This window comes from Anastrepha ludens, chromosome 2 (assembly GCF_028408465.1).
Source record: "Anastrepha ludens isolate Willacy chromosome 2, idAnaLude1.1, whole genome shotgun sequence".
Lineage (NCBI taxonomy): Eukaryota > Metazoa > Arthropoda > Insecta > Diptera > Tephritidae > Anastrepha > Anastrepha ludens.
Genome location: NC_071498.1, coordinates 27,067,637 through 27,085,845, shown reverse-complemented (window position 1 = coordinate 27,085,845; position 18,209 = coordinate 27,067,637). Strand labels below are relative to the sequence as shown.

Below are 18,209 nucleotides of genomic sequence, written 5' to 3'. Positions count from 1 at the left end.
TACTCCAGAACTATTTTTAAATGTTTGTTTTTTTGATAAAGTAAATAATATTCGCGTATGGCATGCGTATGGAACCCGCAAGGGAGCAGAGGCCGCGGACGACCAAAAAACACTTTGAGAAGGTCGATGATGCGCGAACTAGCAGATGCCGACATCTCATGGGACGGTGTACCATGAAAGAGTCTTGTCGAGGCCCTATGCTACCGAGAGGAGTGAACAAGGACAAAAAATGGCATGCGGCTCACGAGTCGTAAGTTGTCGTCCCTGGCGCTAGGCCATTTGCCCATTGGTTTGGACATTTTCCTGTTTGGACCATCGATTCCCGCATCGACTCCAGTATCGTCTTCCATGCATTTCAATATTTTTGGCGGACTTAGTTTATTTTTCTTCCCCACAACGTTACTGTTTGTTTCTTTGCTGAAAGAGTTCTGGATAAAAGTGTTTTTCTTTCAATCAATTTCCCGGTTTGATTTAGATTACATATATAAATTAAATCTTGCTGTTGCTATTAGTAAATTTTAAGTAGTTTGCCCCCTACGAACGTATGAGAAATATGATCAGGTTTAAAACTTTTACGAGTTTGTTAGCAATGTGAACCGCTGTTTTCACAGCCGTTTATCTGTCCGTACAAACGCTGATTTCCCGCAATGCACAATCGTTCTACGCTTTTTCGACGCTTAGGAGTTTTATCACTGATTTAATTTCTGTCAGTTCTTCATGCAATCGCACTTTGAACGAATCTCTCTTCGATATTCTTTTTTTTCAATTAATTTCCAATGAGATTGTAGATTGGCAGCGATTTTTACAAAGTGACAAAAATATTCTAGGTTAGAAACCAAATCATTTAACCATAAATTAATTTAATCGTTTATTTAAGCAAAATCCTCAGACACTAGTGCGACAAGTGCACCACTTCATCACTAAACTCTATGCCTAATTTGCATTGATTGCAAATGGCATGTGGCAAATATAGCTGTTTATGTTATTAAATTTAGTTAACATTTTTTATAATTTCCCAGAGTTCGTAACATTATTCGAAAAATTATATGTAAACCATGAGTCCTATTCGGTAGTTTTTGAAATGAATCTTGCTCTTATTGGGAATATCAAGAAGCGGGATGAGCTCTTGGTTACATGTACAAGTTAAACTTGTTAGCTTGTTAGTTATTGAAAGATACGACGCTTTGTTGCCTGCGCCATTACCCTCGGGATGAGTTCTTGATAGTATGTAGTATACAAGCCATCATGAGTCATTTATGGTCAAAGTCAACTGAAATTTATTTAAAAAATCGGTCAATAACCACACCCACCTCACATATAACGTTATATTTCAAAAAATAAAATAAATATTTTATACCTCTGCTATAAACGAAACAAAATCGCTTTCATTTGGTACAAATGATGAATCCAGGAAAAGAAATACAACGCAGTAAGTAAAATTTTGGAAAATTTGCGGTGCATCGTTCACTTTTCAGTGCGGAATGAATCCCGATAAATTTTCCTTCTGTCCATCTGATCCGACAAGCAATAACTCTCATTGTCGATAAATTGTTTTGATTTCAAAAATTAACAGTCAGCCGAAAATTAATTTTATTAAAATGTGCGCGCTCATGTAAATTTTGACACCGGCTAAATATAGTTTTCGTTACTTGTTTTAGGTAGAAGGACAATACCCTTAGTACAAGATAAGTTTTTATTGAAAATTTGTGAAATCGACTTCCAATTTAACAGTAATTTTTAAGCAAGTAAAAATTGTCTAAGTTCTGTGGGAACAAAAGTTTATATAGCCGTGCACATTTCATTAAAAATTAATTTTAGAAATCAAACAAACTCACCGAGAATAATAAATGAAACATTTACTTAATTATTATACCTGCACTCAAATAAAATTCCATTAAAATGTACGTTGTTACATAAGTTTGGTCCGGACCGAATTTAAGACTTCCTTACTTGTTTATTACTACGTTGCAAGAGAGGCAGCAAAGGTTGCCTATCAAAATAGATACATGTATGGGTCCAAGACTGCCTATAATCGTTGATGAGAACGAAGAATATATTTTTCTTTTTGATGAGAATGTAAGCTTCACGATATGGCTTCCATTCTTATTGTTAAAGGAGTTAAATGAAAAAACTGTAAGATAACCTACCTTAAACCCGTCATACGTCCAACTGCCAAATTTGAGAACGCATGTTTGCTCATCAAAAGGAAAATATTCTACATCTATTTCACAGGATGATTTGTAAATAGCGGGAGGCTTCCATTCGACTAATCCTTCGGAGTAAATTGTAGCTTTTGTCGCTAGTGTCACTTCGAAGTTACCATCAGCACTGTTGTTATATTCAGCAATCAAATTTCGATAAATTGTAAATTAAATGGAATACGGCTATTGTGTCATTAAAGACTATCTGCATTAATATATCGGATCAAAAAGTAAGGAGTAAAATACGCGTGCTCTTCAATCCGGAAAGTGTTGTGTTTCCAGTTATCATTAATATCTGTGTCTACTTTAAAAATTCAAGTTCAAAACTGCGCGTCCGTTTTTTGAGGAATAAAAATAAATTCATCGATTTTAACAATGTCTGATTCTGTTGAGCAAAGAAGTTGCGGAAAGATATTTATGCCGCTGAAATATTGCGAATAATGCAGGTCTTCGGTAATGTTACAAAAAATATTCAATTGGTACAAACAGTTAAGAGTAGATAAAGAAACTGATGAACAACATGAAAAAGACAGCAGATTTGATGCTAACGAATTGGTGATTGACAATTAGAGATCTCATTCATACGGTTAACATTTCATTTGGGTCATATCAAACTATTTTGAAAGATATTTTGTGCCTGAAAAAATTTGATCTCGCTTAGTGCCGAAAACACTAAATGCGCCAACTCACACAACACTAATTCTTCGAAAGCATTTCGCTGAACTTTCCATAAATATCGTTCCACAACCACCGTATTCGCCTGTTTCAAGAGGCTAAGGCTTAAAAACTGAATCGCTGCGCGCCTAAAAGGCCATTCCGGATTGAATGTAAATGGATTACTCAGAAGGTGATGAAATAGACTTAGGAAGCGAGTAAAAATTTTAAAAGTAACAAGCCTTTTTACCTTACTTTTTGATCACATAAAAATCAAACTTAAAATATTTAAAGTTTAATTCTTTTAAATATAATTGAGTTAAAGTTCCTTTTTTACGTACAATTTCTCTCAATAAACGTTTTAATAAATATCAATATCTTGTAGTAGAACACAATAATAATGTACAAAGCCCAACGCCTTTTCAAAATCGGCTAAATCGTCTCAATCTTGATATTCTTGAAGTCACTGATCATTAATATCCAACGCATTCGATATCACAGAGACTAAAGATTTTTTCACTTGCTCTCAAAAGAACTCCTAAATATGGGAACTGAGTGGTAGTAAATTAAACTATGACGAATTGAAAAAAACTGTGATTATTTAAATAATATTCATATGCATTGTTACTTAGTGGCGACGCAAAAATTGGTGTGGCTCTCGCGGTCGCCTCAATATTTTTTTATATGAAAAAATTGATTTTATAAGCAAATGTATTATCACTTTATTAGGAAATGTGTATATGTGTTCATGTAGAATGTGTATGTATGTACGCACGAATTATCTCACCTGAGATTACTGGTGGTTAAAAGTCCTTCCTAAAATCAGTCTCAAAAACAAGTGATATATAATATTTACTTTAAAAAGAAAGTTAGCCTGCCGAAGGGCCTTGACTTTTTTATTGTTCGGAGGGGAAAGTGTTTAAAGGCCTTGGCGCTGAAGTAGCCAGAATCGGGACATGCCCAACATTAACAGAATTTAGGGTGTGGTCTAAACATATTTAGGAATGCAACTTGATGAAATGAACGAAGCGTCTGCTTGGCTTGCGCCAATAACTCAACTTCATTACAGCTAAGGCGCATGATTGATTAATGAATTATTGTAATTAATCGATATCTACTTAGTCCTGCCATAAGTTCTGTTACAAGCTAAGTCTATTAAGTTACTTTTATTTAATCATGTAAATACAAAAAAAAATTTAAATTATCATTCGAAATAGTCAGCATTTGCTTTTATACAAGCCTTCAAACGATAAGACCATTCAGTTATTGCAACATGCACCGTTTCCATGGACATAGACGTCGTTGCTGGAACCAAAGATTGTTTCAGACTCTCAAATTTCTGTGAGGTCTTCGAAAGATCGCCAATCTTCTGCGGCTTTGAACAGAGGAATATTGTTTTTTTGCCACTGCTGGGTGGTTTTTACCTTACGGGCTTGAGCGGAATCTTGCTGGAAGATCAAACGCTCTCCATTGAAGAGAGCACTGCTCAACTGCTTCACCACACCTTCTAAAACATGCTCCTGGTAACTTTTGATCCGGTCTTAATACCTTTTTCGCACTCCGCACCAAACCATTACGGAGACTGGACGCTGGCCAGGCTGAACTCTTGGAACAACATTTTTTGCGTCTTTAGAAGTTTTAGCATAGATTTCGTCGTTTCGCTTATTAAAAGCTTCTTCAACAGTGAAAATTTTCTCATGCTTTCATGTGGAGAGCGCTTCTAATTAGGCTTGACATGGATCTGGTCGTTACATTCAATTCCCTGGGCATGATTTTCTGTTTTCCAAGGGGGTTTCTTTCTCGAATAGCTTTAATGGCAGCACTGGTTCGAACCACGCGAGGACGACCGCTGAGTATAATTTATGAGTAAAAAATGCATACGAACAAAAGCAAAAATAACAGAACTTTTTTCTGCGAATTCGTTCTCGACGTATGCATTGTAAAGTTTGTCACAGAATTTATGGCAAGACTAAGTATATATTTTGCCCCCTTCAAAGTAATCCCCCTCAGATGTATTACACTGCCAGCACCTTTTCCAATCCACAAAGTATTGTAGATATCTACTTGCTTCAAGCGTTTGATCTATTTTGGTGATGCGTTTTGTATTGAATCTCCTTCCATTCGTGAGTCTTTTAAGTTCTGGGATCAGGAACATGTCGTAGAAGGCCATGTTCAATGACTACAATGAGGTAAGATTACATAATAAACAAAAATCGAATCTACCTAGAAGAAATGAGTTCATATCTAATATTTATAATTTCAGAATATCTTTCAGAATGAATTTAACGTGTTTTGTTGTTCTGTGAGAATGCACAGCACATACTGTGCCCTTTCATAGATATGATTGGCCGCTTCCCTATCACTTCCTCCCGATTCCTTCTTTATTTACGTGCAATGAAAGAAAAAAATGAATGAAAAAATGTAAGAGAATGAAAAACAATTTGAACATAAAATTTTATCAATCCATGCAATTAAAGCAGCTTGGTCCACCATTTCTTTAAACTACCTTATATCACTTCATGACTATATTCCAAATAGAATTTCTTAAGTAATTGTAAGGAGTTATGATTATACACATTGTTAGGTAAAAAAAGTAACATTTTCAGGATAAAAACAGGTTTTAATTTGCAACTACTCTGAAAAGAGCGAGATGGAGTGTATTTAAGAAGTACGTCGTCACAAGAGCGGTTGAATGGGTCAGCACATTTTTATATTTATAGAGACACGGTCAAAATAAGTGTGGCCAAATTCTTGGCTTCTTCGATGAATTTCAATTTAATTTTATAAATAGAATGGAGTTCCTATTGAAGCCTTTGAGACGCACTGACTCGCTCTTGTTCAAAGAAATTTCGACTTAAATACAACCCAACAATAAAAACAAAGACAATCAATAGAAACATACCAACAAAAGTGTCAACAAGAAAGTGCTAAGAAATAAAAAGTTAACAAGTAAGGAGTGCAAATTCGGTGCGGATCGAACTTTATTTACCCGCATATGTTTTGGTAAAATTTAATTGGGACCGGCTGTTAATTTTTAAATTTAAACTCATCGGCATTGTGAATTGTAGCTTCATCTCAACATCAAATGGGCGGACGGAAATTTAGTCTTACATATATAAAGTGGGCGAGGTTTTTATCCGATTTCAATAATTATCTAAATGAGGCGAATTTTATTAAGCCGTTATCGAGAGACACGCATTTAATAAAAATTGGGCGTGGCACTGCCCATTTTTCAAAATTTTGCTTGTGTTGTATTAATTTTCCTAGATTCATCATTTGTACCCAAATTGTGTAAATTTGAGCGAGCGTTGTATTTTAAAAAACCCTTACCAAAATTAAGGAAATTTGTTACAAAGACTTTCTTTAAGTCGCATTGAAATACACGGATGTAAATTACAGAATTAATGAGATTTTTCTTTTCATTTGTATTTAGATATATGGTATATATATTTAATTCCTGATATTTTCGGTGCAACCTAGGTGAACTTCTTTTACCTCTGGGGCCAATTCTTTAAATTTCTGATCTCATTTGAATCGCATGCTGGGGATAGGGGGGGTTTGATGTTAAAGGTGATAGATAAACTAAGCAATTGCTGTTTAGGCATAAAACTAAAAGTTATTTTTCAGAAATATTAATTTTATACAAATAAATGAGCAGTACTACAAGGTGAATTCCAAAATAAAAGAGACTGAGCTAAAATAGAAGCGATAGGAGCTTTGTTCTCATAACTTCGAGTTTATTTATTCAATATAGGCTCCTCTGGCCTCGATGCACTGTTTTGCGCGATTTAAAAGCTTTCCGAAAGAGTGTTTATGTTCATTGACCGGAATCCGGAATGTCTTTCAGGGCGTCGGTAGAAGCCTTTTGAATGGCCTCTACGGACGCAAAACGTTTTCCTTTCAAGGCCAAGTGCAATGTTCCGAATAGGTAGAAGTCATAGGGAGCCATATCAGGCGAATACGGTGAGTGATTGATGGTTAAAATGCGATTTCTACGAGATGGTGCATTATCATGCAATAAGCACCAGCTTCCTCCTTCGCGGAATTCAGGGCGAATTCGACTAATGCGTTGCAACGAAACGCCAAGATAGAAAATTGCATTAACGGTTTGGCCCGTTGGCATGAGCTCCTTATGGACAATTCCCTTGGAATCGTAAAAACAAATGAGCATCCAATTGTTTTTTGACTTCTCCAAACACGATTTTTTGGGTGGTGGCTCGCCTGGAGCCTTCCATTCGGCACTTTGACTTTCACACTTAGTTTGAGGTTCATGTTGGAAATACCACGTTTCGTAACCAGTTACAATGTTGTAAAGGAAGTTCTCATCTTTTATCCCCTCTTTAATGAGGCCTTTCGAATGTTGAATTCTGAGCAATTTTTGGTCCTCAGTTAACTTTTGCGGAATGAAACGTGCACAGTCCTTTTGTAAGCCCAAATGATTAGTTAAAATGCGATAAATGGATTCAACTCCGATTCCATGAACTTCAACGACGATTTTGGATCATTTTTGATAAAATTTCGAACAATTTCGATGGAATTTTCGCTGATTACTGATTTCATTGTCATTTAAGCTCTCACAACCATCTCTGAAACGTGCAAACCACTCATGAACTCTGGCACGGGATAGACAATCATCGCCATAAACTTTTTTCAGCAATTCAAATGTTTCAGTAAACGTTTTATCGATTTCAAAACGAAATTTCATATAAGGTCTTTGTTCGAAACTCATTTATGTACCGATGACACAAACATACTAACACTTTAGACGCAATAACTACGCTTCCACTGAACCGAATGTCACTAAGCTTTCACTGGAAGTCAGCTAGAAATGTAACTTCCAACACACTAACTGATTAAAAAGATGGCGCCATCAAAAACATTTTTAAGACGCCAGTCTTGTTAATTTTAAACTTCACCTTGTATTTCATTGATGTTGTTCCACAAATTAAGGGACCTACAATTCTATGCTGCCTCCGCACCTCAAAATAATTGCATCTCAACATTTTGACCAGTTTTCACTATTTATATTTTCCTTTAATAAAAGTATATAAATCCAAATTTCAAACTTTGTACAAAAATTTAAAGAAACCAACAAAGTTTCATCAAATTTTAAAGCTTTTAATTAGAAGTTCTAGAAACATGTTTGTTATACAGTGGTGTAGTCATCTGCGACACTGTTGGACTGGAAGATCTGTTTTTTTTTTTTACTATTCGTACACATATACGAGTACGCCCGCATAGTAGATATAGAGTTTCGGTGAGAATGCAATCAATTGGACTTACGCGCGGCAATTATTATAAATAGAGGCACATAATAAAGTAATAAAGTCACTTTAAACAACTTTACATTAAATTAATTTAAATCTGGAAGAATCCAGGATAGGATTTTTCCCTCCACATTAATTTCTTTCAACGGTGACAGCAAAACAGCATCTACTACAACAAAGCTCCCTGGCTGCTCGATTGTACTTTCACATCAGCTCTTAAAGATGGTCATGAATTGAAGGTGGAACGAAGTTTGCATAACCGTTTTGCCCATCGATAGCTGGGACAATACCGTAGTGCCATTTGACATTAACCCCAGAAAACTGGACTATATATTACATGTGCTCGATCCATTTGAGCTGTTCCTTCAGGCCAATACCAGAAGGGCCGTCAGAATTCGTTTGATACCAAACGAGGTTTCAGACAGCGTGACTCGCTGACGTGCAACTTCTTTAACTTGATGCTGGGAAAGATCGTGCAAGTCGCCCGAGTATGCCGATGATATTGATAACAACCGCGCTGTTAGCTCTGACTTTTCCAAGCTGGATAAAGAATCAAAGCGAATGGGTCTGAGGGTGAACGAGGCCAAAACTAAATACCTCCTGTTATCAAACAAACACTCGGCGCGTATTGGCACTGTTGGCAGTTATGATTTCGAGGTTGTAAGAGACTTCGTTTATCTAGGTACCAGCATTAACACCGATAACACTATTAGCCTTGAAATCCAACGGAGAATTTCTTTTGCCAACAAATGATACTTTGGACTAAGTAGACAATTGAGCAGTCAAAACCCCTCTCGACGAACAAAAATAGCGCTTTATAAGGTTTTCATTATGCGCAGAAGCTTGGACGATGATAATATCCAGTGTAGTGTCCCGAGGAGTGTTCGGGAGAAAGATTCTGAGGAAGATTTTTGGAGCTTTGCATGTTGGCGACGGTGAGTATCGAAGGCGATGGAAAAATGAGCTGTATGAGCTTTACGACGACATAGACATAGCGCAGCGAAAAAAGGATCCAGCGGTTTCATGTCTTCATGTCAAGAGGAAGATATTTTCTGTGTTGGAAAGTTCAGGTGGAGAAGGACTTGATTTCAGTTGGTGTATCCAGCTAGCGCGTTTCGTTAAACTCGGCCAGAAGACCATCAGCGAAAAAATGATGAAAAACGGGATTTTCTTGCAATTTTAAACTTGCCTTTGGGAATTTTTATTGAAGTATTCAAGCAAATTTGTGGAAGACTTACAAGATTCTTTGCTAATTTTGCTCAATGATCAATCGCTGCATTGCACTGACAAAAAAGACATCGCAAAAATCATATTTTTAACTGAAATGATAGTTATTATCGAATGAAATGTGGGACAAACAAGCAGGGCAACTGGAAAAAATAGTGCATTTTAAAATTTCTCAATTTTTGAAAGATACGTAAGACAGACATTTAAAAACGAGTATAGCAAAAGAGGACGGATCATACGTAATAATGAATGAAAGCGCATATATTCTTTTCGTAAAAAATTAATTTAAAAAAACGTGCTTGGGATCATCATGTACATTTAAAAATTTTAAATAAAAAAGTTTTAATTCTAAAATTTATTTCTGGATTTGATAAACGACACTACTTTCTATAATATAAAGAAATATTGAGGGTTAGTATCTTTTACATTACACATTTTTTTCAATGCCAAAGGTGGTATAATTATTGTGTTTACAAAAGTACCCTTTTTGTCAAATGAGGGGGAAAATATTGAAGTAAAAGGTGCAAGTGAATTCCATAACTGACTACAGTATTCGATAAGTCATAAGTTAGTTCAAATAAAAAATACGTTTTTTTTATTTTGGATTTAAAGTTAAGAAAAACGTTTTTTTTTAATATTTGAAAATTCATGTATATCCAGGTGTAAAGGATGGGAACAAGAGTTTTTGAAAAAAAAAAATCAGTTTCTATGTTTTGGGATACCACTTTAGCATATACATGATAAACTAACTTAGATAGACCATCTCTTAAGAGACTATACATTTCATAACTAGAGTTTCATCGTGTCTGCTCAACTTTGGGCTTCCTGTACGGCTTAAGGTAACGCAATTTGAAAACTTTTATTAAGTTTTCTTATCCTACGTCATGTCTGTCCATCGCTTGTAAAAATCAAATATGTAACTTAATTTATTTGTATTAATGCCCACTCCTACTACACGGTGACCAGAGATGTAATATCACAACATTGAATGTATTCATCAGCTGGATATTACAGAACATCATCTATCTATCTATCATCAGACGTAAGAACAATTTTGTGTGTATCAGATGGCACCATATCGATTATAGTAGACCGTAGCCAAATGGGTTTCTGCTTGTCGCTCCTCGGCGGACAATGGTAATCCTCTGAATGTATTTCATAAAAAACCATCTGTCATTCGGAGTTAACATGAAACTGTAGGTCCTTCCATTTGTGGAACAACATCAAGACGCGTACCACAAGGCGCATACCGGAGGAGGAACTCCGCCAAACATCCAATGAAGGATCTACATGCGTACATGTATACTCGTATATAGGGTCGTACACCACAGTAGCTTAAGTCTTAAGACTTAAGATAAAAACTAAATTGTTGTTTAGCGTTCTAAATACTATATCGTATAATTTTTTAATTTTTTATTTATTCTCGTTATTTCTTATTTAGATTTATAGAGAAAATTAATGCTAAGTTTGCTTACTGGACTTTCTTTTCGGCTTAAGCTACTATACCATACGACTACAGATACATACATATAAGTAACAGGTGATCAGATTGGAAGTACTTTCCCCAATTGGGTTTTTTTTGACAGATCACGAGGGGATACTGTCAAACTAAATACATAATTTTGTTCATTATTCATTGACATTTCATCATGGAAAGCCTTACGCATCAACAACGTTTGCAACGTACAACGCCCGATCAGCAATGAGGCCCAATTTTGGCTTAGTGACTACGTCACCATTAACAAAATTACGAATAATTTTACATTATTGGATGATACTCGACCGATTAGACCATGTAAAGCCCGAAGTGAAGAGAATATTGCGACTGTAAATGGAAGTTTTGCCGGAGAACCGGAAGACCGATCTCAACAACTTGGCCTAACTATCTTGATCTAAAAGCGGATAAAGAAACAGCTAGTACAAGATTTGAAGCTGGTTCATTTTCCAAAGCGTAATAATTTCAGTCGTTGGGCTCTTGAAAAACTCTTCGAAGATCCGAATTATGGGACCCGAATTTTGTAGAGCGATGAGGATAATTTTTGGCTTAAGTCGATGTCAACAAGCAAAATTACCATACTTGGGCTCTAGAGCAACCCGAAGCCATTCAAGAAGAACCGTTGGTGCGGTCAACCATATTTCTTCAAAGATGGGGTTGACGCCAATGTAACAGTGAATTGCGAAGGCTATCGCGCTATAATAAACGACGACCGGAAATTGAATCCCGTGATCTCCACAACATTTGGTTCTAACAAGACGGTACTACTTGCCATCATGGCACAGCCCGTGAAACCATGGATTTACTGCGTCGTCGTTTCGGTGAGCAATTTATCTCTTGTTTCGGACCAGTGGATTGGCCACTAAGATCGTGTGATATCACCCCTTTGGACTTTTATTTGTGGGTATATGTAAGTATGTCTAAATATTTTGTGGATAAACCAATTTCGATTGAGGCATTGACGGCCATCGTTACTAAAGTTATTTACGAGATACCGACCGATGTCCTCCAGGGAGACATGCAAAATTAGTGTTTAGGATGGTCATAAATAGTTAAACTAAAGAATGATAATGATTGCCCAATCAATTTCAATTTTCGTTATTTTATTTCAATTTAAAATCCGATACCTCTAAATTGATCACCCCTTATATAATGTATGTATGTATTAAATTTCCGCTGTTATCATCCTTGTGCTAAATGCGTCATTTAGAATCATGTGTTTGGTTTCTTGATATAAGGCAATTTTTTGTTATGTCTTATATCCGGCGGCAAAGTGTCGCTTCTCTTCGCCTTTAAATTTCAGAGCATTGAAACGAGGACATAATCCAGTCAAGGTGATAGCGCCGACTCATACTTTTGGCATCCTCATTGGAGTACATCAATAACCCTTCTAAATTGGAGATTTCTATTAGAAAATGGTAGCAACTCCTTACAGGTAAAACTTCTATCAGCAGCTAAATGTGGCAAACCTATTCAAAAGTGCTCGGGATATAAATATGTCTATATTCCTGAAAGGCTTCAGTTTCATGCCAGTATTAATTTTCTTTGTTCAAAAGCTTTCACAATTATGAGATATGCAATACTGATTGTGACTTGTTGAACATTTTTTCTTGACCGCTTATATCATAAAAGACTTTTCCTACCATACATTACTAAATCTCAGAAAATTGGCAAGTTAATCGAGAAAACTGTTTTTTGGTTTACAAACTTGGCAATTTCACACAAATAAATATCACTAACGAATGAAGTCTTTATACTACATTTTAAATTTAATTAATTTCTGGCGCATAGTGACTTTATTTTATATTAGTGGTATTCACACCGGCCTTATTAATTTGTTAGTCGGCAGTTTTTATGAGTATTTTGCTTTTATAAATTAACGAACTTCCACACTACCGAGTAACAAAATACCAGAACCAGTCTTCTCTGTCTGTATTGTATTGTTATAAAGTGTTTTTTTTAGTAATTATCAGTAATAAGCGAGATTTCCTCTACAACATTTGCAATTAAGCTTTCAACAATTTGGATTTTTTTTTGGGAATAAAAAGTGCTTTCACAGTTAAAAGATTTACTGAAATACCTACTAACGAATTACCAAAGTAACAAACCCGGTGTGAATACCACAATTATAATATGTTATTCTCTTTAAATTTTCGTGATCAGCGCCTCCAAGAATGTCAAATGCGTTTAGAAAATTTACACTGCATTCATAGTTCTCCACGACATTGGTTACATTAGAATCTCGTAATATATAAACGTAAAAAATAAAGTTTGCGCTACTTACTTGTTATACAAAACGATGTCTGGACGCCATATGTGATCTGAGGGTACATGTAACATATGTACTCCACCATATTCCTTTGGTTCCCATCGCAATTTGTAGTCATACCAAGACTAGAAAAACACATTTTCATTAATACAAAATGTAGAAATACTCTTTAATATAATCAGTCAAAAATCATAATAGCGACAATTTCGGGAAAGACCTCACAAATCCTAATAGTTGCGATTTTTCCAAAGTTATAATTCTAGCCAGTAAATCGCAAGAAAACAAATTTAGCTGTTATAGAAAAGCCACCTTATGTGGGTTCGCCGTGAACTGGACTCTTGCATTAGGTACGACTATTCAGTGGGTAGAAAATAATAGGCCTAGTCTAGTGGAATAAAACAGAAGAGAGCCTTTACTTTGGGCCACAAAAAAATTGAACAAATAAGCCTCTATAAGGCGGCCGCCGTAGCCGTAGCGTCTCCCCTAATAGCGGTCGCCCTTCGGCAGGTAATGGCAAACCTTCGAGTGTATTTCTGCCATGAAAAAGCTCCTCATAAAAAATATATGCCGATCGGAGTCGGCTTGAAACTGTAGGTCCCTTCATTTGTGGAATAACTTCAAGACGAACACCACAAATAGTAGGAGGAGCTCGACCAAACACAACGACGTATGCAGGGCGTTTAAAACTGTAAAAGTAGTGATCCCGGGTCCAATCCCTATGAGTATCTTGGCTAAAGAGGTGGCTAAATTGTCAAGCCACTTACATTCAGTAAATGTAGCTCAGCAAGCAACGCCGAGTAACAAATCAAAATCTAAAAATGGCAATAGAAATGCGACAGCTCATTGAATGGCCGTTGGCCAATGTACATATACTAGAGTTTAAGGTCCCGGTAAAAAGGAAGTGGATTTCTATTTGATCCAAGTTTTGGGAGCAAACAGGAGAGATAAGCACTTCGCGACTACTGCGGAAAAGGGAAGAACGAGGATGTCCACCATGCCTTCGTTGAGTGTCAACGCTTTATGGCAAATAAGAGCAGACTTCAAAAAACTGTCGGCGTTAAGAAAATAATCTTCAACGCGCTCTTGCAGAGTTTTTTGAAAGTTGTATTTATTACGAAAACTTCTGAGGTTTCAAGAAAAATACAGAGTTAGTGGAGAAATAAGAAACCTTAGAAAGTCTAAAACTAGTCATACAAGTACATGATGAAAAATCTTTTGAAGTTGAGCAAACTTTAACGTTTACTATGATTGGTGGGGGAGTTCGTAATGTAATCCACTTAAGAGTCTTTTAGTTGTGGTGTAACATCAAACATCATTGGGAGACTTTCCATTGCTTGGGGAGGGGCGAAAGCTATTAGAAAAACCTATTCTATAATTTTATTGTTCCGTGCTCACAGTGCAGTATTGCACGAACCCCGTGGGGTTATACCAATTCCTAATTGCTGACACACTTGCTTATAAAAGTATTATGTATTATCTACGTAAATACTCACCTGCTCAACCCATAGATTCGTTGTCATTATTTGGTTTTTGAGATTCTGCAGAAAATAATTTTTTTTAGTACATTTATTTTTAAGGTATTGTCAGTGAACTAAATAAGTTTAATAATAATAATAATAATTAAAAGAAAAGATATAAAAACTTGGCTTTTGAAATTTCTTCTTAAATATTTATTTTAATTTTGAAGGTTGGTTATTTATTATAATGTCATTATTTAAATGTCCACGTAGCAACTTAAAAAGGCAATCGTCGTTTTGAGTTTCTTGGAAATTAGTTCCCCTAAGTAAATATTTGCGTACCCTGTACTTCAACTTTGGCTCATTTTTATTTTATGCTTTAAGATTAAGCCTGGTGGACTAATTTACAGAAATAATAATTTTGTAATAAAACAATCATTCGTTCAGAGGGGCAATAATTCGACATAACTAACATATGAAACCTAGTGCTGCCATGCAACTCTGTATCCCATGTGAGGCTTGTTATTTTTATCAATAATTTTTGTAACTCCATATCATTTAATAAATCGGTGGTTAGCCGTCAATATCTTCGCACCTTTACATTATGTTACTTGGATAACTAAAAACGACTATTTCACTATAAACACAAATAAATTTTTAATAAAATTTTTAAATTTGTGTTAAAGCAACAGTTTAACGATGCTCACTACCAGTGATCGGAAAATTGCAAATTTAGCAGATAATACATGCATTCTGGCGTATGGGCACATATTAAAAACGCGGTGGTAAAAACTGGTTTTTATGGGATTTTAGCTTTTGAACACCAAAATGGTCTTCAATGCACAAAAATAAATGGACAACCAGTCCCATATAAAAAAAAGCATGGGTTTACAGCCCAGTTACCCGACTATGACGAAATACGAATAGTATTGCTAACGAACAACGTACTGCTGAAATACGGTGAGAAAAGCTGGTCCGCTAATTGAAGCAACTAACACACAGAATAATGCCGGACGAACGTTTGCCTGCCGATTATTAAAGCCCGCCATGAATTAACTGATTGGACTTTATCATGGTGAAGAGATTTTTGCTCTTTAGCACACCGTTATTTGGCTTTGAGCGTATTTGACAGAATCAGGTGGTATACGAAAGAAATCAACCAATGACACTTCGTCGCCGTCTGATCAACGACTGATTGGAAGAGTGTGTGAATAGGTGTGAAATGATCATGTAGAATTTGGCTGGTGAATCACCCCCGTGTCGTGATAGCCGAAGTTCCCCTCACAATTTTCTTTTTCACCATAGTTAACGAGCAAACCTTATCGATTTATCACAAAAAGCAAATCCATTTCTTTGTCGATTGTAAAGCCGCTTTCAGCAGCATGAATAAAGAAACGAAATAAATAGGCTTTGTGATGAATGAGGGCAAAATAAGTATCTCCCGTCATCAAAGAAATAGTCGAGTAGAGGTAGTAAAGGAACTTTTTTCCAATGGAATCTGCATTAACACTACTAATGGTATCGGTTTTAAAATTAATTATAATAATAGTGAATTTTTTTTTATTGGAGCTGCCTCTATGTACAAAATAAACAATTCACTTAATAATGTTGTACCTTCGAACCTTTAACAATTCAAACATTCTGGTTTTGCGTACTCACCACATCAATCAGTTGCGACAACTTTAGTTTTATACAAACTTTGAGCACATCTGTGGTGTTTACGACAGGCCGAACAAGTTTATTGTAGTTACTCAGCAAATCGTCATAAAGCCGCTTTGCATCTGGATTCCCTGCAACAGCACTATGCACCATCAACGCTGATAAAAACCATGCTTTTACTCTCTGCTCACTTCGGGATCTCATTGCGGGTACTGTCATTTATAATATAATTGCATGTAATCGTTTTCTAAATTCAAATAGAAAGCATAAGTTAATTATTGACTACAGAAAAAATGCAAGCTTTGTTTTAAAGGCATCAACTATACTATATAGAGAGAATATAGATACATACATACATATTTGTATGTCATCGTATTATAAAATATTTCAAGTACATAAATAAAAATTGGTTTTCGAAAAATTTTAAAAATACTATATGCTCATTCCAATGTGTGAAAAATAGAAGTGGGGAACTCCTTTACAGAGCGATGACGTTTGGTGAGTTATTGAAGGTAAACATTTTTTTCATACATATAATATTTGTGACCAAAGTTGCTAAGAAATATTAGAATCTACGCTTAAACCTACAAGCAATGATAAAATAAAATTTCAGGGGCAAACATTTTTTTTCTGCCATGTTGTGTCGCATAATGGGCCCTTTTGAACCTTTATTTGACAAATATCTAAATTTCCTGTTAAAAAGAGCTAAAAATTTCATTACGGATCTACCTTGGAAATCGGATTTCTGATTACTTTGTTTTTAGTTTTACAGTAGCTTAGCACTGTTTTGTGCTGTTACAATTTTTCAACTCAAACGTTGCCTCCCTCGACAAGCACTATAATATATTATATTTTGTTGATTAAATTATCAGACGTCGTAAACATAAAGATTTGATGAGTCTAACGCTCAAAATGAATGCAAATCTGCCATATTGATCGACAGTCAGCCTTTTGAGTGGGTTGCAACGTTCAAATATCTTGAATCGATCATTTCTGTGGACGCAAAATCCAAACGAGAAGCGAGTGGGAAGCTCCAGGCGGGAAACGTGGTCTTCTTTCTGTTATACAAAGGTCTACATAGGTTCTTCGTTTCTTTCTAAGCGAACGAAGCAGAAACTCTATAAAATAATAATTAGACCTGGCGTTACTTATGCTTCTGAAACCTGGGAGAAGCGTAAGGCGGATGAAGGAAAACTTAATATATAATAAAAAAAAAAATAAATAAATAATTGGCGCGTACACTTCTGTTAGGTGTTTGGCCGAGCTCCTCCTCCTATTTGTGGTGTGCGTCTTGATGTTGTTCCACAAATGGAGGGCCCTACAGTTTCAAGCCGACTCCGAACGGCAGATATTTTTATGAGGAGCTTTTTCATGGCAGAAATACACTCGGAGGTTTGCCATTGCCTGCCGAGGGGCGACCGCTATTAGAAAAATGTTTTTATTAATTTTGCCTTCACCGAGATTCGAACTAACGACCTCTCGGTGAATTCCGAATGGTAATCACGCACCAACCCATTCGGCTACGGCGGCCGCCGTATATAATACTGAGCGTAAAATTCTATGCCGCATTCTTGGGCCGGTGCGTATAAATTACGTCACCTATCGATTTCGTTTACAAGTAAATATTATATATCTCTATAAAAAAATTTCGTTTCGTTTTAACAGAGACGATTACCCTTATCCAAAACACTTATTTATGGCTCTAATAAACGAAAGCAAATTTACTTTTCATTTGCATCTGATAACACTGATTTAAAGTCTTCACAGTTATCGAATAGTTCATATTTACTCCTTATTGGATTAAGTCTGACAGAATAAACAACTTGGTGTGTACAAGAGTGTACGTCTCCACACTCACATAGCTCCGATTCGATGGCAAGAACCATGTGTAAGTAACTGCCATCGGAAGTGTGGTCAACCAATAATATTCTGTTGATAAGTTTTGTATCTTTAACATCGAACTTACAATTTTTTACCTGG

The 18,209-nt window shown here is 35.9% G+C and overlaps 1 protein-coding gene across 3 annotated transcripts in view; it reads right to left on the bottom strand.

Annotated features, from left to right (window-relative positions):
• Positions 1-18,209, bottom strand: part of LOC128866350 (acetylcholine receptor subunit alpha-like) — a 44,939-nt gene that overhangs the window by 24,251 nt on the left and 2,479 nt on the right. For 2 of the 3 annotated variants that reach the window (XM_054107001.1, XM_054107012.1), the window contains exons 2-5: positions 16,230-16,476; positions 14,607-14,651; positions 13,129-13,238; positions 2,148-2,328 (exon numbers count right to left, since the gene is read on the bottom strand). In XM_054107001.1, the coding sequence (XP_053962976.1) occupies positions 2,148-2,328; positions 13,129-13,238; positions 14,607-14,651; positions 16,230-16,448 (555 nt within the window). In that variant the 5' untranslated portion in view covers positions 16,449-16,476. Of the gene's footprint in view, positions 1-2,147; positions 2,329-13,128; positions 13,239-14,606; positions 14,652-16,229; positions 16,477-18,209 lie in introns of those variants that run through there. The other variant, XM_054107021.1, reaches the window with a different exon arrangement.